This window comes from Protopterus annectens, chromosome 6.part0 (genome assembly GCF_019279795.1).
Source record: "Protopterus annectens isolate FY-2018-M chromosome 6.part0, PAN1.0, whole genome shotgun sequence".
Classification (NCBI taxonomy): domain Eukaryota; kingdom Metazoa; phylum Chordata; order Ceratodontiformes; family Protopteridae; genus Protopterus; species Protopterus annectens.
This window is the reverse complement of record NC_056737.1, coordinates 1,138,987,538-1,139,008,153: the sequence shown is the minus strand read 5'-3', so window position 1 is coordinate 1,139,008,153 and position 20,616 is coordinate 1,138,987,538. Positions and strand designations below refer to the sequence as shown.

Here is a 20,616-nt window from a genome sequence, read left to right as displayed (position 1 = left end):
TCTTATGCTGAAAAATGGCAAAGATTCTGTGCCTGAAACCAATCTCAAGGGACGAGCACAGCAGTGCCCAATTTACCTCAGATTTTACAATACTTAACTGAGATGCTTCACAAGGGCCTGTCTTTTTCCTTCATCAAAATTCACGCCTCAGCCATTTCAGCTCATTATAACACAGAACCTCCCCTCTTTTCTCATCCACTGCTCAAGCAGTTCCTCAGAGGGGCCAAACGTTTAAGACCACCCAGGAAAGCTCCAACCCCAGCTTGGGACCTTAACTTTCTATTGGAAAAACTCACTCTCCCTCCTTTCGAGCCAGCTGCTACTGCAGATTTAACATTTCTTTCTTGGAAAACAGCTTTCCTTTTAACAATCACCTCAGCTAGAAAGGGTATCAGGATTACAGGCCCTTATGGCAGTGGAACCTTTCATCATCTTTCATGCAGACAGGGTGTCCCTCAGAACCAATCCCTACTTCAGGTCCAAGGTGGTATCCAGTGTGGCGCTTAATCAGTCCATCCATTTGCCAACCTTCTTACCTAATCCACAGAACAAAGGGGAACGGATACTGCACTCCTTAGATGTGCACAGATAACTTGGACAGGACTAAACCTCAAAGGAAATCTGAACAACTGCTGGTGGCATTTGCTGTAGGGACAGAGGGGAAGGCTATTTCAAAGTAAACCATTTCTAAATGGATAGGCCGTTGCATTCATTTCTGCTATAAGCACTGTGGAAAACCTATCCCACAGGGGATCAGACCCCACTCAACCAGGGCTGCATCTACCTCTACAGCCTTTCTCAGAGGCGTCCCTACCAGGGACATCCTAGAAGTTGCTACCTGGAGTTCTATACATACTTTCACCAAGCATTACCAAAGTCCAGAGCTGGCTTTGCCACTGCGGTCATGTAGGGCCTTATAGCTGGTCCTAATGCTATCTAAATTCCTCCTCCCATCCTTAGCTTTGGAAGTCTCCCCAAATGTGACGACTGCAATAGTGAAACACGAAGAACATAGTACAGTTGTGTACACTTACCATAAATGTAGATGTTCGAGTGTATTCACTATTGCAGTCCTGGTTACCCTCCCTCCAGCCCCCTGACTTATTTTGGCTGTACCTCTACTCTCCTTAACTATGCTTAAAAGCTTTTTGGTGTATTTGCTTTTTTGTTGGAGGTATAACCTTGTATTTTTACATATATTTAATTGCTCCCCATTGGGGGAGCACCTGACATCTGGGGCAAGAAAAACTGATGTTATGGCGTCACCTGCATGTTTTATACCCCTGACGACCTGACGTCACGGAAGAAGACACAGCAACTGACGCAAGACCCAAGACTTTCTTAATCAGGCCGACTGAGGGATACTGCAAGCAGATAACCCAAATGTGAGGACTGCAACAGTGAATACACTGTGACATCTATATGGTAAGTGTACACAACTGTACTTTCTCTCCATTGCAGTAGTAATACAGTTCTCTACATTGCAGTAGTAATACGGTACTCTACACTGCAGTAATAATACTGTTCTCTACATTGCAGTAGTAATACGGTACTCTACATTGCAGTAATAATACGGTTCTCTACATTGCAGTAATAATACGGTTCTCTACATAGGTTCATAGGTTCATACTAGGCTATCTGCCCTGGGGCATTTATAAGCCTAGCCCGAGTGTGTTTGGCTTTCGCCACCCTTTGATTTGAGTTTGCTGTGCCCTTTTTAAGGTTAGTTTACTGTGCCTCTGTCTAGTAGTGACACAGAAGTAATCCCCGGGGTAAACCTACGATCTCCCATCCACTCATCAAGATTCCTCAGTGAGGTGCTCTGCCTAACATGGACTGGGATTCTATTCCAGAGCGAAGGGAGCCTCTGGGTTATGAATCTGTCCCTCCAGCATGTTCTATTTATTTCTGTGCTGAGGTTCAAGTTCCTCGAGCATGTGGTTCTAAGGGATTTAGATTTTCTGAGGTGGAGCATGTCCATTAATTCTGGGTTGGACATAGCTTTGTATGTCAGGCATAGATCGCCTCGAAGTAGGCAGTATGCAACTGAGTAGAGCTGGAGTTTTTTTAACCGGGCAGCATATGGGATCTGTTTGAGTCCCTTGATCCTCTTTGTGAGGTACTTTTGGGGTCTTTCTAGTTGCTGCAGGTGTCGGGTAAGGTACATCCCAAAAGGGGCATTGTATTCTATGATGGGCCTGATGAGGGATGAATAAAGGGGCACTATTACCTCACTTGATCTAGATGTGAATCCTTTCGTGATAAGGGGGGCTATGTTAGAAGGTCTTTCTAACCACTTTGGCAATGTGGTTGTCAAAGGAGAGATTGCTATCAACTTGGGTCCCCAGGTCCCTAATTACTTCTTCCGTACTTAATAGGTTGCCACCTATGTGGTAATTTGTGGGCACTTTGTTTTTGCCAAAGGGTATGACTATACACTTTTTGGCATTTAGCTTTAGGCCATGGCTCTAGCACCAGTTATCCGTCTCTGTGAGACCTTTTTGGAGGATGTTCGTGTCAGCTGGAGAGTCAATTATGGCGCCCAGTTTGCAGTCATCTGCGAACTTGGTCAGCCATAGTCCTCCCGTATTGACCTGTACCTCGGAGAAGTATATGCCGAACAAGAGAGGTCCCAGGACAGAGCCTTGTTGGGACACCACTTGTAAACGGTTTCAAGTCTGACATGGCTCCGGCAATTCTGACTCTGTGGGTTCTGTCTTTGAGCCAGTTAGCAACCCATCTTGTGACATAGGGGTTTATATTTAAGCTGGATAGCTTATCTATGATGCCCGAGTGGAGTATTGTGTCAAATGCCTTTACGAGGTCCAGATAGGCTGTGTGGACTACCTTCCCTTCATCTATGGCCTTGGTGACTGTTTTGAAAAAGTCGACCAGGTTCAAGAGGCAGGATCTGCCCTTGACAAAGCCGAATTGGGTAGGATCTAGTGTCTGTAGGTCCCCAATGTCTTTGTTTATGAGTTCCATGATGATCCTCTCCATGGCCTTGCAGATAAGGCTAGTTAGGCTTATGGGGCGATAGTTACCAGGGTCTGTTGAGGCACCACCTTTGTGGAGTGGGACCACTGTTGCTGTATGCCATTCTTTGGGTAAATATCCTGTGGTGAGGCTGAGATTGTACAGCAGTTCTATGTGAGGGTTTAGTTGTTCTTGGAGTTCATGTAGGATGCAACCCGGGACACCGTCTGGTCCCATTGAAGCAGTGTTTTTTGCTTTGGAGAGGGCGGCTTTCACCTGAGCATCTGAGATGTTAGGGAGGCTGCACTCTGCTGGAATAGATATTTGCTCTTTTGGGGGGGAAGGGGGGGGAGACGTTTGCACTGAACCTGTCTGCCAGGATGTTTGCAATGTCTGTGGGTTCAGTGTATTTTTTGTTGTTTAGAATCAACTCTGAGCATATCTGGGAGTTGCATCCCAGGTTCCTAACATAGCTAAAGATAGCCTTGTGATTGTCTTTAGTGTCCTGTGCAATTTTTCTCTCGAAGCTGGCCTTGGAGGATTTTATGAGGGATCGTAATTTTTTGCTAGTACTGATCAGAGATGCCTTCCCTTTTAGGGATTTTGCTCTGTCATGTAGTAGCTTCCTCCTTCTGTTGTACAACTTGTTTATTGCTGGGGTCCACCAGACTGGACTGCACACTGCAGTAATGATACAGTACTCTGCACTGCAGTAATGATACAGTACTCTGCATTGCAGTAATGACAGCGTATTCTACATTGCAGTAATAATACGGTTCTCTACATTGCAGTAGTAATACGATTCTCTACATTGCAGGAATAATACGGTTCTCTACACTGCAGTAGTAATACGGTTCTCTACACTGCAGTAATAATACGGTTCTCTACACTGCAGTAATAATACGGTTCTCTACATTGCAGTAATAATACGGTTCTCTACATTGCAGTAATGATACAGTACTCTGCATTGCAGTAATGATACAGTACTCTGCACTGCAGTAATGATACAGTACTCTGCATTGCAGTAATAATAGGGTATTCTACATTGCAGTAATAATACAGTGCTCTACATTTCAGTAATAATACGGTTCTCTACATTGCAATAGTAATACGGTACTCTACATTGCAATAATAATACGGTACTCTACATTGCAATAATAATACAGTTCTCTACATTGCAGTAGTAATACGGTACTCTAAATCTTCTCCTGCCCTCCTAGTCTATGGTGGTGCCACAAGGATCCATATTCTGCTCATTATTTTTCTCCCTGTATATGAACAGACTACCAGCAGACAACCCCAGCTCCCCATCTTTCTTTACATAGAGCACATGGTAATTTATAATTATCCCCCTCATCTCACTCCAGCAAGATCTATTTACTGTAAGTAACTGGCTAAGCTCCAGGAAACCTATTTAATCCATTTCAAAGCCGAAGCCATGCTCTTTGGCAGATTACAAAAGTTGTGTCCAGTGCCCTTTTACTGGATTATACATGGCTATCACCAAAATCCACTAGAAATTACATCCTTCAAATATCTAGAACTGTTACTAGACTAACATCAGACTTAACTGCAGCCAAAATTCAAAAGCTTGTGGGTATGAGTAATGTAACACTTCTTATATGCATCAGACCGGCGAACTGTAGGAAAACTAATCCTCCTACTTCAGCTGGAGTACAGGGTTCCTTTCGCACCTCAGCTTCATAGAAGAAACTTCACAAACTACTAGTAACAAATAACAAAGTATCTGTTTTGTATCTTATACCCGAAGAACAGAGCAATGTTTGTTATTAAACAAAGATAAATAGCTCCCTGTTCAGCAGAAAGTAGCTCTTGTTACTTAGCTCCCTAATTTTTAAACTACTCAAGCTACCTTCCTTCTCTTACTTTTCCAACATGCTCTTAATATGAGAAAGAGTCTATATGTATTAACTACATTTTTTCAGTACAAGGCCTCATACTCTGGGGATCCATACTTCATGTATCACAGATGTGCCATTTGCATAAATTCAGACAAAATATCAAACAACACTTAACAAGGACTTTTGTATGTCAATGTTTTAAAAGCTCAGTTATCTGTTGACCTCTTCAAGTTACACTTTCTTTCCAAATTCCACATTCAATTTGGACACTGCATTAAACACCCAGGACTATGTTAATAAGCCAATGTGGCTTTTGGTTAGCTAGTAGTACTGTGACAGCCCTTTAGGCACTGACTGATGTTATCTTAATTGCTATGGACAAAGGCCACATCACTGATGCAGTTGTTAATAAGGTTAGGATACCATTATGCACAGTATACATTTATCTACCCTTCACAGGTTAACTTTTCTTTAAGAAGTACTCCATGCCTTAGATGACATTCACTCATTTCTTTATGTATATTTTGCAGTTATTCTAGTATAACTTCCTTAATATATTTATATAATTTTTTTCTTCCCGCAGGACTTCACCCAGTGGGTGATCTACCTGAACCCAGCTGGCCCATTCATTTTGACGGACATGGAAGCTAGACATTGTCAGGATAAGCAGGAGCACTACAGCCCATTTGGTCTTGTCTATGAATCCCAGTCATCCTTCTGTTCCACAGCTGGAGGCGAGTAGTAGTGAGTGAGCCACCTTATTGGTCATGCAAGGACTCCCAACCTGTCTCACCTGGAAGCACCTCCCCTTGGCAGCTCTTCTGAGCTCTACTATTGTGGTTCCCTGAGGGGAAGAATGCCTCCATATGTTGAGGACACTCAACTTATGAGCGCGAGTGCATTCAGACAGTGCAGGCTGCATGAGCTCAGACTTCCACTCTGTGAAACACCTCATGTTTCCATTAGTTGTCATCCTTGTAGCAAGCCAGAACCACGTCCCTTGCTTTAGGATGAGTGCACCAGCAGTGGTTACTAATTCTGATCCTCACTGGCAGCTCCTAAGGTACCTGGTATTCTAAGTGAACTCATGTCGCCAGTGCCATAGTCAGTGCTTTATCTCTCTGTGCATTGGAGCAGGTTTATGTTTTTTTTTTTTTTAACTGTAAGTTTGAAATATTGAACATTTGTCTGCTTTGTTTTTATCCTTGGTCAGTGCTATACCCTGGTCAACAAAGACAACTGCATGCCAATGTTTTAAAACTCTGGTATCACTTGGGCACTTTAAGATGCAGTTTCTTTCTATTTACTCAAACTTTCATAATATTAATAAGTTCAGGATGCCATTATTTAAGTGCTTACCCTCTATAGGGTAAGCTTTTCTGTAAATAGTCAATCCTTTTCTACATGATATGCACATATACTTCCGCGGTGGTGCAGCGGTAGCATTGTTGCCTCACAGCAAGAGGTTCTCCCGTTCGATTCTCGGCTGGAGTGCGGGGAGTGCCTTCTGTATGGAGTCTGCATGTCCCCCCTGCGATTGGGTGGGCGTTCGAAAGACATGCGTAAATAGGCATGCCTTCGTTGAAGGCTGAACGTCGTGCTGGCACCTCGACGTTCGTGAAAATCTACTGCCAATCATTAACGGACCGGAGTTCCACTGTGGCGACCCCTAACCGGGAAAAGCCGAAAGACAACAACATGCACATTGTATAGTTATTTGTCTGCGATTTATGTGTATTTCTTCTTTTTGACACACTGTAGCTGTGATATTTGAATTTCTGAATACTTGCCTGTTTTCTTTTTTTTTTTATCCTCAGACAGGGCCTGAAATAGATATGTATAGATTAATGCTATACCCTGGCTAATAAATCTAATTAAATTGTTTCACATTTGAAGCCATAAGCACCTAACATTTTTTTTGCATGGAATGCTCAAACTCCTGTGCATACATTTGGTACATATTCTTTCTAAAGTTACATCACCTCAGTCATCAGTGCTGCATTCCAGTATATATGGGGATGTTTCATTCATGTCCAAGGTCATGCAACCTTAGAATCAGAATGATTAAGTAGCAGGGATCCAGGGAAGTGGTGCACCCATGTTAATGGCATACAGCTGTATTTACCCCTCAGCAAAGGCATGGAGACTGTATGTTTTCTACACAACTCATATTTGCTGCTGCTGTTGGAATTTTTATTCTGTCAGGGTATCTGTATTCAACATTTGGGTTTTGATTTCAAGAAAAAGAAAAAAAAACGAGACCATGGATCTCAGCCCATTGTAGTAAACCTTATTGTTAGGTAAGTAACTGCTTTTGAGGTTGCCTTTACTTACGGTGGATGTATAAACATTAGTCTGTTGAATGTAGCATAAAGAAAAACTAAAGTTATTTGTTTACAAAAGACATCGCTAGAATTACTGTCTTAGTGTATCAGAGAACAGATCTGATTTCCTTTTCTCATCTGCAGTTGGTAGTGCAACATCATCGCCAGCACTTTTGGGAATAAGAGGACCTCATTCTGACTATGAACGAGGTCAGACATCTATGCAATACTATAACAGTCAGGGGGACAGCATCAAGCACAGCACTGGTAAGATGTTTAAAATGTTGCATGATCCTTTCAGGAAGCCAAAAGGGATGTTTAGTGGTCATGTTTGTCACTGTTTATATGCAGGCACTACTGTCATGACATTTGGTGGGAGCTGTGTTAACTACTGTTCCTTTGAACGAACGCACTGCTGTTCATTACCAACATGCTTTGGCTGTGTATTTAACATTAACTAAATATTGGGTTGCTAAAGTTTTCTTACTGTTGCTTTTAATTGTGTTACTGAGGTATATAAGTTTACATACTGTTTTATTTTGTTTCACCTTTGTTAAGCTGGGGGGGGGGGTCGCTGGTTCTAGTAAAGCTGTTTAGTTTAAGCACAACTAGAACCTTCATGGCTCAAACATTTAACAGTAACAATCCTGTAAAACTGTAAACAAGCATTGTAAAACTGTCAAAGGCATATTGCACTGCATTAACGCATTTAAGACATTGCTATGAGAAGTAATGAACACTACATTTAGAAATCATGCCTGTAACAAGCACTGTAAAGCTATCAATAAAACATAGTACATAAGGTATGGATGCATCTGACACACTGATATGAAAACTAATGTGTGAGAAATATTTAATTTTACATTTATGAGCTGATATTCTTTGTGTTTCACTGTTGCAGTCCTCACACTTGGGTTATCCTGCCTGGGGTAGCCCTCAGTCGGCCAGAATGCCAGAGGCTTAGTACCTCTGCGTCGGTTGCTGTCGCTCCAGGACTGATGTCAGGTTGTCAGTAGTATAAAAACAGGCAGCCGACGCCATTACAACAGTCTTTCTTGCCGAGAAGCCCAAAGCAGAAGCAGTTTGCACGAATGCCGGTCAGCCGCTACCTGAGTTTTCGTTTCCGAAATTGAAGTTGAAGTCTTCTAAAGTTAAGTACCCCATTGGGGATCCTTTTTTCTTGCTCTAACCGATGTCAGAAAAAGTTAACAATTGTCTCGCCTGTGGAAAGCAAATACCACACCGAGATTTCCATTCTTACTGTGTCACCTGTTTAGGCCCAGACCACGACGTCCCTCGCTGTTGGTTTTGTGCTTTGTTCAACACCAGAACTATACGTTGTCAAGCCCTTATCATAGCTAAATACTTTCACCTTCGATCTCCGTATTCCGAAATGGCTTAGATAAGCTATCCGACTACCGATCTTCCAAAAAAACGTAAGGATAAAGACAGAGACAGACTGCACAACTCCAAAACTGCCGACGATGCTTCCGTTAAGCTAGTCGCCAGTTCGCCGATACTCAAGGCACTTTCGCAGCCCCTAATGCCCACTTCTATGGATTCACAGGCCACTACCGAGACCCATTCGGTGTCCAGTATGCCGCGAGACTATTCTTTGACTACGGAACCTGCGGTTGTCTCTACCTTTGATGGGTCTGGAGCCACTGTGCAGGCACCGGCTTCCGAGGAAGGTCTTCGCACTAACGATATTCGACACAAACCAACGACTTCTTTTGCATCTTCAGTTCTTTCTAAAACTACCAAGTTTCTAAGGCCCAGGGTACGAACTACACCTAAAAAAATGACGACCCTAGCTCAAGCACCTGCTTCCATGCCTCAATCTCAAATGCTTAAAATGGCGGAAGACCTTGTCATGCTGATTAGGGGAAGCCAGCCTACCCCTTCTAAAAGAAAAAAAAAATTGTCCCCAACAGTTTTATCTGATCAAGAGTCCAACGGCTCTGAGGTTTCTGATTATAAAGACATGCCCTTATCTGCTTAGGAGGATTCAGATGCAGAGGAATCCATTCCTTCTGCCTCTCCTGCAGAGGATTTTTCTTTTGGTGTAACCCTACATACCTTGAGAGAGCAATTCCATTGGGAATGCCAGGATTATCCTCAGTCCAAAAAGAGACTCGGAATTTTTAGATTTACCACAGCACAGACCCTTAGCCTATCCCTCCTGTTCTGGATGATGTTTTCATGGAATCCATTTTAACTCGTGATACTCTACCTCCTGCTCCCAGTATACCTGACCGCTATCTCCCTGACTCTCACAAATTTCTTTTCATAAATCCTACTGCTGACCCAGAGGTCATCTCTCAAGGACCTAAAGGAATAAAAGCAGCCACAGCTAGGAATCCCACCCCTTCGGACAGGGATTCACAAGCTTGAGATGGGGTAAAAAAGTATACACCTCTGCAACTCTTGCCATTAGAGCATTAAATTGTCAGTTCCACATGCTGAAATACCAGCAATGTACTATGGAACTTAATAAACAAAAATGATCTACCTTTCCAGACTGTGCAGAAAATAAAGAATTACAGGAGCTTATGCATTGTGCAAACCAAGTTACTAAGCATACCCTGCAATGTGGGTTTGACGACGTAGAAGCATCCTGCAGGGCAGCAAGTCACATGTTCTGTACTTAGAAGGCATGCTTGGCTTAAGGAACAGACCTTGCCAGACCATGTCAAATCAAAATTATTGGATGCACCACTGAACAAAGACAATCTGTTTGGCACCAAGCCAGAAGAGGTTTTAAAAAAGACGGAAGAAAAAGCTAAATCTATGCAGACAGTTAAAGACTTTTTGCAAGTCCAGCCTCTGAGATTCAGTAGGCATTGCCCCTCAAAACACTGGTCCTTTCCAGCCCCCTCAAGCCCGGCTCAGACTAGACCTAGGAGAAGCAGACCCTCCCCCCAGACAGCAGTCCCAGGGAATGCAGAGATCTCAGCAATGGAGTACCTCCACTTCTAAAACAGGGAGTGCTAAGCCACCCCCTTATGGAAAGAATTCACAATGACTTTTCAACTCCACCTCTTACCTCTGCCCACCTGCTTGTGCCCCTAAGAGGAAAACTTGCCTTCCATGCAAAAAGCTGGGCCTCCATCACCAACGATCGATGGGTCCTCAACATAATGTCCCAGGGGTACAAATTTTATTTCCACACACTGCCACCCCCAAAAGGGTTCCCAGATCTTCCTCCAAACCAGTGGGCAGAGGCATAAAACCAAGTTAATTCCTTGCTCTCCATGAGGGCAATTCAGCCTGTTCCTGCAGACCAGATAGGCCAAGGTTTCCATTCCAGACTTTTCCTGGTACCCATAAAAGAGGGCACTCAATCCTAGATCTGTCCATTCTAAACACCTTCCTGGTGGAACCAAAATTCAAAATGCTCACCCTCCAGCAGCTTCTTCCTATGCTATCCAAAGATGCCTTGGTTAGCCACCTTAGACCTAAAAGAGACCTAGCTGCACATCCCAGTTAGAGACTCTTGCAGGAAATATCTACATTTCAGGGCAGGATCTGTGCATTTATCAGTTCTCTGCACTTCCCTTTGGCTTATCCACTGCTCACAGAGTTTTCACAAAATGCCTAGCTCCAGCCGTTGCTTTTTGCAGACAAAGAAATATTCAAATTTACCCCTACTTGGACGACTGCCTGATTCAGGCAGTCAGTCAGGAAAAGCTGTTGCAGCACCTGACATTTGTAAAGGACCTACTGACCTCACTGGGGTACACTATAAACAAAAAGAAATCCAAACTAGTTCCCAGTCAGAAAATTGTATTCCTGGGAGCAAACCTGGACACAGCATCCCAGATGGCATTCCTTACTCCAGTAAAACAAGCCTGCCTGACAGGCTGCTTCTCTCAACTAGTCACCAGAACCCAGTTATCTGCAAGGAAAATCCTGCAAGCTCTAGGGTTCATGGCATCCTGCATTCTACTCATTCCTTATGCCAGACTGCATATGAGGAAACTTCAGTGATACTTAAAAAGCCTTTGGTGTCAACATTCTCAGGACCTGGAAACTATTATACCTATGATACCTTGTCTAAGGAAATATTTTCTTTGGTGGGGAGCAGCATGCAACCACAACAAGGGACTTCCTTTTCACAACCCCACACTGTCCAGGCCCTAACCACAGATGCATCAGACTATGCCTGAGGTGCACACCTGGATGGCAGGTGCATTCAGAGCCACTGGAGCCCAAATCAAATTCATCTGCACATCAACCAAAAAGAGATGCTAGCTGTTCAGCATGCTCTGACAGCTTCCAGACCCCTACTCTCTCCAGGGCCTCTACTAATCAAAATAGGCAACACCACAGTGATGTGGTACATCAACAAGCAGGGAGGAACCCACTCTGCAGGCTAGCCATGACCCTTTGGCACACTGCTTCAGCCATGCATATTTACGTGCTAGCACAATTCCTGCCAGACAACCAAAACTCTCTGGCAGACAACTTAAGCAGAAATCTCCTAGACCCACACGAGTGGCAATTAAACCACAACACCTTCAGCCTTGTAACCCAGAAATGGGGTACCCCGAAGGTGGACCTATTTGCCTCCCACAACAACCACCAGCTCAGCAAATTGTGCACCAGGGAACTTGACAGCAAGGCCTGGAAAGTGGATGCCCTATCCTTCCAATGGGTAAACCTCTCGATCTATGCATTTCCCCCTCTACCTCTTCTTGGAAGGGTATTACTCAAAATAAAGGAGGACCAAGGGCAACCTGATTGCCCCAGACTGGCCACGCCAACACTGGTACACACTACTGCGCAGTCTGTCTCTGATGCCTCCATGGCACCTCCCTCAGATTCCAACTGTCCTCGCCCATTTTGATAGCACACTGTATCCACAATTGCAGACCCTGAACCTGGCAGCCTGGCTTATTCCTTGACCTCTCCTCCAGTGGCCTGCCTAAGCAAGCAGGTCCTGGACGTTATACTTGAAGCCAGATGACCCAGCACTAACAAATCTTATGCTGACAAGTGGAAAAGGTATTGCTCCTGGATCCAGGCTAAAGGAGCTAAACCAGCACAGCCGTGCTTACCTCTCCTCCTGGATTACGTAGCTGACCTACTTCACAGGGGCCTATCCTTCTCTTCTATTAAAATCCATGCTTCTGCCATTTCTGCTCATTACAGCACAGAGCCACCTCTCTTTTCACACCCTCTCATCAAGCAGTTCCTTAGAGGGGCTAACAAATTAAGGCCACCCAGAAGAGCCTCTACCCCTGATTGGGACCTTAACTTTGTGTTGGAAAAGCTCATGCTACCCCCCCCCCCCCCTTGAGCCTGCAGCTTCAGCAGAGTTAAAATTCCTCTCTTGGAAAACAGCCTTGCTTCTGGCCATCACTTCAGCTAGAAGAGTGTCTGAGCTACAAGCACTTATGGCTGTGGAACTTTTCATTATTTTTCATGCTGACAGGGTCTCCCTCAGGACTAACCCAACTTTCATGCCTAAAGTGGTGTCCAGTGTGGCTCTCAGCCAATCTGTTCATTTGCCCACCTTTTTCCCTAAACCTCAAAATAAGGGAGAAAGGATCCTGCACTCTTTAGATGTGCACAGACAGCTCAGATTCTACCTGGTTAGGACTAAGCCCTTTAGGAAAACTGACCAGTTACTAGTCAGCTTTGCAGCAGCATAGGGCAAGACCATATCAAAACAAACACTTTCCAAATTGATAGCACACTGTATCCATTTCTGTTAAACACCATGGGAAACCACCCCCACAGGGGGTCAGAACACATTCCACTAGGGCAACTTCCACCTCTGCAGCTTTTCTCAGAGGGGTCCAAACCTTCACCAAGCATTACCACCTGCCTATCTTTTCCCAATCCAGGGCAGGCTTTGCAACCGCAGTCCTGCAGGGCATACTAGCCAGCCCCAACTCTTCTTAACTGCCTTCACCCGTTTCTTCAGCTTTGAGAATCAACCCAAGTGTGATGACTGCAACAGTGAAACACGAAGAACATAGTACAGTTGTGTACACTTACCGTAAATGTGGATGGTGGACTGTATTCACTGTTGCAGTCCTGGTTTCCCACCCTCCATCCCCCTTGTCTCTCTCTCTTCCTCACTCTTTACAGTGCTATTTGGTATTTACTTTCTACTGGTGGTGTTATTCCGCCATAACCTAGCTCCCTATTTGGGGGCCATTTGGGGCAAGAAAAACTGATGTAATGGCGTCGGCTGCCTGTTTTTATACCACTTATGACCTGACGTCAGTTCTGGAGTGACAGCAACCGTCGTAGAAATACTAAGCCTCTGGTATTCGGGCCGACTGAGGGCTACCCCTGGCAGGATAACCCAAGGGTGATGTCTGCAACAGTGAATATACTCGAACATCTATATTTATGGTAAGTATACACAACTATACTTTGTACTTCACTGTGTTAATTGACTTGTACTGAGTTCATTCTTTCATTTGAACCTTTGATATCTGTGTCATATTTGCAGTGATGTTTGTCTTCAGATGGCATTCCTGAGTGTAAGTACATATTTCAGTTCAGGATTTTGCCAATTTTTTCAACTGCCTAGAATGAAATGTCAGTAAGAGAATACTCTGTCTTTAGAGCAGCAAGAATAAGCAGAACTGTCTTCCAGCTGTGTGTTCAGGTCAGCAGATTGTACCACATAACCTTGATAGCAGGTGGCAGCATTTTTATCTAGATTATTTTGCACTAATGAAGGCTATGATCCCTGTGTTTGTGCCATATGAGGGTGTAAGCAGACACTCTCATAGATGTTCATCGTGCATACAGCTGCAGTCATAACAGATGGGTTATCCCACCGGGTCCTCGGTCGGCCGAATTCCAAAGTCTAGGTCCGGCGTCGGTTGTCGTCGCTTCTTCCCTGACGTCAGTGTGGCAGGGGTATAAAAGAACCAGCCGACGCCATCTTCTTCAGTCTTTCTTGCCGTGTGGTGCCCGAAGCAGAAGCAGTTCGCAAGTGCCGGTCGGCCAGCTCCTGAGATTTACGAAAATATTTCAGCTGAAGTCTTCTTGAAAGCTAAGTACCCCGTTGGGGAAACTTTTCTTGCCTCAGACCGATGTCGCACAAAGTTAATAATTGCATTTCATGTGGGAAGCAAATACCACATAAGGATTTCCACTCTTTTTGTATTCCTTGCTTAGGTCCAGACCACGACGTCTCGGCCTGCCGTTTTTGTGCTAGATTCAACAAACGCACTATTAAGCGTCGGGCGGAGTTCGCCCATCACTGTTTTGGTAAAAAATTTAATTATATTATGTCGTCGGATACTCCGACTCCAGTTTTGAGTAAAAGACGCAAAGATAAGGACCGACATACGAGGTCCGCGACTTCTACTGACACCATGCTAAGGCCGACTACCGGTTCTCCGGTTCTCAGCGAGGCGCCTACGCAGCCCCTGAGTACCGATGACACTTCATTACCCGTGTCTTCTGTGCCCGAGGTCACAGGCTCCTCGGCCCCCATTCCGACTACAGATACCGACGCCACTTTTGGCGGGGAAACACAGAGTTTAGACAGGCCTGGCATTTCTCAAGGTGTCTTCAGGCCTTCCTCCTTCTCTATTAAGGCTTTCACAAAATCTAAATCAGCCGTGAAAACTAAAAAACAAGGATCACAGACCCCCTTTCAGGGCCCCATGCCTAAAAAACAGATGCTGAAAATGGCTGAGGATTTGATTACTCTTATCAGGGGTTCTCAACCCCCCTCGGACAAAAGGCCCAGATTAGAGGAAGATTACCCTTCCTCAGATCAAGCCTCTCTTACTTCTGAACATTCTGAGGACCAGGAATATACATATTCCCCTTTTGAAGACTCTGATGCAGAGGAGTCTATTCCCTCGGTCTCCCCCCCCCCCCCCGAGGACTACTCCTTTGGGGAAACCCTACATACTTTGAGGGAACACTTTCACTGGGAAGACCAAGATTACTCAGATTCCAAGAAAAGGCTCAGGGATTTTCTCTTGCTCCCCCAGCATAGGCCTCTGGCTATCCCTCCTGTCTTAGATATATTAGATGATGTGTACACAGAAGCCAGCCTCAACCCAGATTCTTTACCTCCAGCTCCTGTTAAGCCAGACAGGTATTACCGGGTTCCGGATTCACACCAGTTCCTATACAAAAGCCATACTGCTGACCCAGAAACTATTTCACAGGGTCCCAAGGGAATTAAGGCCTCTACAGCTAAAAACCCATTACCTTCAGAGAGAGATTCCAGAGCTTTAGAAAGGTGGGGGGAAAAAGTGTATACCTCGGCCACTTTAAATATGAGGGCATTAAACTGTCAGTTCCATATGTTAAAGTATCAACAGTTTTTATTATCTGAGTTGAAAAGTAAAATGACACAACCTGAGCAACCAGATTTAAAAGAGTTGCAGGATTTGTTGCATAGTGCAGAGCAAGTGGGTAAACATACCTTGCAGTGTGGCTTTGATGCTTTAGAGGCCTCATGTAGAGCTGCTGTTACAGGGTCTGTCATACGTAGACATGCTTGGCTCAAAGAACAAGCCCTGCCAGATCATGTCAAAGCTAAATTACTAGATGCACCTCTTCAAAAAGATGTATTGTTTGGTGTTAAAGCTGAGGAGGTACTAAAGAAAATGGAGGAAAAGGCGAGATCAATGCAAACAGTGAAAGATTTCCTGCAGGTACAACCTCCACGTTTCAGCAGAAACTGGCCTTCAAAAAATTGGTCCTTTCCAGCCACGGACAGACCTCAAAGAGGCAGATACAGGCACCCGAGAGGTAGAGGGCAGTCTCAAGGATCATTCAGAGCCAGGCAATGGCAAGCACCAACCCCAAGAGGTGGAGAAGATAGATCACAGTCATTCAGAAAGCAGACACAATGACTTTCCCCTTTACCTGCCAAGCAAAGCTTTAATGGCAGCACCTTTAGGCGGAAAACTGGCATTATTCTCAAAAAATTGACATATTGTCACAAAAGACAAATGAATCCTGGACATAATAGACAGAGGCTACAGATTCCACTTTCACACCCTTCCAAAAATGAGAGGCATGCCAAACCTGCCACAAAATCAAAGGGCAGAGGCACAAAAACAAATTTCAGCTCTCATGGACATGAAAGCTATTCAGGAGGTGCCTGCAAAAGAACAAGGTCAAGGGTTTTATTCCAGACTATTCCTGGTACCAAGGAAAGACAAAGATTGGAGACCTATTTTAGATCTATCCATCCTAAACACATATTTACAGGTACCAAAATTCAAGATGCTCACATTACAGCAACTTCTTTCCATGCTGGACAAGGAGTCTTGGCTGGTAACATTGGACCTCAAGGAGGCATACCTGCATGTCCCTGTCAGACAAGATTGCAGAAGATACCTCAGATTTCTTGCAGGTTCAACCCATTATCAATTCTCTGCATTGTCCGTTGGCTTATCTACTGCACCCAGAGTGTTTACGAAATGCCTGGCATCACTAATTGCCTTCTGCAGACTTCAAGGAATACAAATATACCCAAATCTGGACGACTGCCTGATCCAAGCGGACATAGACTGTTGAACTTTCTGGGATACACAGTCAACAAAAAGAAATCAAAGCTAATACCCTCTCAAACAATAATTTTCCTGGGTGCCAGCTTGAATACAAACACCCTGATGGCCTACCTCACGCCAGACAAACAAGGGCAACTATCTCAATACTTCAGCAAAATGGCAACCTTCACCAGGCTGACTGCAAGAAAAGTCCTGCAGGCTCTGGGATTCATGGCATCTTGCATTCTGCTGATCCCATGTGCAAAGCTGCATATGAGGAAACTTCAATGGTACCTAAAAAACTTATGGTCTCAACACAGCCACAGTTTGGAAACAATTATACCACTCATTCCATGTCTTCAAAAGGAATTTCTGTGGTGGGCTCAAGCATGCCAAAGAAACAAAGGTCTCCCTTTCTGCATACCTCAAGCAAATCAAATCATCACAACAGACGCCTCGGACTACGCCTGGGGGGCACACATGAAAGATCAGTGCATTCAGGGAAAAATAGTCCCAAAAAGAGAAGCACCTGCACATCAACCAAAAGGAAATGCTAGCAGTGCAAAATGCTATTATGGCCTTCAAAGACCTACTGCATCCAGGCCAGCTATTGATAAGGACAGACAACACCACAGTGATGTGGTACATAAACAAACAGGGGGGAACTCATTCATACCCCCTGTGCAGACTAGCAATGACCCTTTGGAGCACAGCTTTGGAATTGCAAATCCAACTTCAGGCACAATTCCTGCCAGGAAAGGAAAACACACTAGCAGACAGCCTAAGCAGAAATATGACAGATCCACACGAATGGAAGTTGCATCCTCAGGTTTTCGCAAAGATAACTCAGGCATGGGGACAGCCAGACATAGATCTCTTTGCTACCCACAGAAATTACCAACTGAAAAAATTTTGCTCAAGGACCTATCATCCACAGGCCTGGAAAGTGGACGCACTCTCCTTCAACTGGACAACATTGACAGTCTATGCCTTTCCGCCTCTCCCTCTGCTGCCCAAAGTTCTATTAAAAGCCAGAGCAGAGAGGTCGAAAATGATTCTCATTGCTCCAGACTGGCCAAGACAACACTGGTATCCACTCCTGAAGAGCCTGACGCATTCCCCACCATGGATCCTACCTCTAGTGCCTCTTCTGTTGACCCAACACAACTTCAAAACTCTTCACAGCCAGCTCAAAACCCTAAATCTAGCCGCATGGAGAATCCCTTGATTTCACAACAGACCCTCCTCTCCAAGGAGGTGCAGGATGTCATCTTGGAGGCCAGAAGACCTTCTACTAGAAAAGCCTACTCCGCCAAATGGAAGCGGTTTTGTGCCTGGAATCAGAAAAAGGGCCAGAATCCTTGGGTAATGAATATACCTCAAATATTACTGTACCTAGCTGAGATGTTAAACAGTGGACTTTCCTTCTCCTCCATCAAAATCCATGCTTCAGCCATTTCTGCACAATACAACACAGATCCTCCTTTATTCTCTCATCCTCTCTTAAGACAGTTCCTCAGAGGGGCTAAGAATATAAAACCCCCAAGGAAACCACCAGTCCCTGCTTGGGATCTCAACTTCATATTGGAAAAACTGACCCTTCCTCCATTTGAGCCAGCTGCTTCAACAGAACTACAATATTTGTCATGGAAAACAGCCTTCCTTCTGGCTATCACCAAAGCATGCAGGGTTTCTGAACTACAGGCCCTCATGGCTGTGCAACCTTTCATCATTTTCCATCAGGACAGGGTTTCCTTATGAACCAACCCTACCTTTATGCCAAATGTAGTATCCAGTGTAGCCTTGAATCAGGCTATCCACTTACCTACCTTTTACCCTAACCCACAAAGCAAAGGGGAAAGACTACTGCATTCCTTGGACATTCACAGACAACTACGTTATTATTTGGACAGGACGCAGCCATTCAGGAAATCCGAGCAACTCTTTGTGTCCTATGCTACAGGTGCTCAAGGAAAGGCTATCTCCAAACAGACAATCTCAAAATGGATAGCCCACTGCATACGCTTTTGTTACTCATTTCATGGAAAAGCTGTGCCTTCAAGCATCAGGTCCCACTCCACAAGGGCCACAGCTACCTCTGCAGCTTTCCTCAGGGGGGTTCCTACCAAGGACATTTTGGAAGCAGCCACTTGGAGTTCAGTGCACACTTTCTCCAAACACTATCACCTTCCACTTTACTCAAAATCTAGAGCGGGATTTGCCACAGCTGTCTTGCAGGGCATCCTTGCTCCTCCTAGTTCCACTTGGAGCCTGCCACCCCTTATTTAGCTTTGGGATTCTACCCATCTGTTATGACTGCAGCTGTATGCACGATGAACATAGTACAGTTTTGTACCTACCATAAATGTAGATGTTAGAGTGCTCATACAGCTGCAGTCCAGGTTTCCCTCCCTCCATCCCCTCTTAGGACAGGCATTATGACAAACACCTTCTCATACAACCTATTTGGGGTTTTCTTTTATGGTATATTTGCTTGCAAACTACTGTTTTTTGATTATTCTATATTGCATGACTACATAAGTTTATGTTTTGCCTTCCTTCTGGGGGCACCTGACATCTGAGGCAAGAAAAACTGAAGAAGATGGCGTCGGCTGGTTCTTTTATACCCCTGCCGCACTGACGTCAGGGAAGAAGCGACGACAACCGATGCTGGACCTAGACTTTGGAATTCGGCCGACCGAGGACCCGCCTGACGGCGGGATAACCCATCTGTTATGACTGCAGCTGTATGAGCACTCGAACATCTACATTTATGGTAGATACAAAACTGTACTTTCTCACTTATTTTCTGTAAACTGTTTTCCTAGCATTCTTCACAATTAATTTTGCAAAACCCATATAACATTTTGCTTATCTGTCACAGATCGTCTTTAGTACAATATGGCACTGACTTATTGTGTTTCTGTCCAGATTGTGCTCCAAAGTGCTGCTGTTTCCTTTTTAAATCTAGTTGGGTAATGGTGTGATATACCCCTCAGGCATGTCTTGTAAGTATAAACAGATTGTGAATATGACTTGTGCCTGCTGGCTATGTTACACTGTTACTCTTAGGTCTGCAACATCATAGTGGTAAATCATTGGCTTGTATGGAAATGATATCTTGATAAAACCTCTACCACTGTGTGCTATATTTTAATCAGACCAGACTTGAAGTATGAGTAATATGTGTCACTGTGAATAGTTTATAAGTGATGGCATTAGCAGTACTTTTAGGGATGTCTGCATTTCCAACAAGAAACTGTCAAAAATTACAGTACACAGTTTGCAGTGCCCACACATCAAAACACAGTGACTGAAAACCTTGGTGGAGAGCAATACATTCATACTGCATGGTGTCTGGGAGTTATTGGGTTTATTTCCCCTACAGTGCACACCCTGAACTGCACTTGTCATAGCTTTCTTTTAAGGAGAGCCACACCCAAAGATTTAAAAAAATATATTTTTTTCTGCATATCTTGAACTTTCCCTCATTGCTAATATGTCTGTATTAATGTAAGTGGTTATTTTCTTATTTGTTGTACCCAAAATGTCTTGTAAAGGGGGCTGACATGCTGCATAATTTATGTCTGTTAGTCAAGGCACTCACCTTCCTGATTTCATTTTTAGGGATAGAAAGACATGTCTGTGACGAGAGGTTCATTTACTATGGTTCTGTTTTTACCACCAAGTTAAGGTACTACTGTGATAGCTTTTGAGCGTCAGCATCAGCTCGTCTTTACTACTTTCCTCACTTTTTTTTTTTTTTTTTTTTTTTTTTTTTTATTAGTGGCCGTCTCTGATATGGCATGTTAAGAGGAACATTTGAATTTCAGATTTGGAAAAAGTAGCAGAGTTATTTCTGCTTTTCAAACTGTAACTGTAGTTCAATATTTGAGTGAGAAATCTTACTCTTGTGATTAATGAATGTTAAGTACGTTGAGCTGGCTTGTGCTGCTCTCATAT

The 20,616-nt window shown here is 44.2% G+C and overlaps 1 protein-coding gene across 10 annotated transcripts in view; it reads left to right on the top strand.

The window, feature by feature from the left end:
• The window catches only part of PKP4 (plakophilin 4), a 3,210,231-nt gene that overhangs the window by 3,132,849 nt on the left and 56,766 nt on the right, over positions 1-20,616 (top strand). For all 10 annotated transcript variants that reach the window (XM_044074755.1, XM_044074756.1, XM_044074758.1 and 7 more), the window contains one exon: positions 7,307-7,429. In XM_044074755.1, the coding sequence (XP_043930690.1) occupies positions 7,307-7,429 (123 nt within the window). The remainder of the gene's footprint in view (positions 1-7,306; positions 7,430-20,616) is intronic.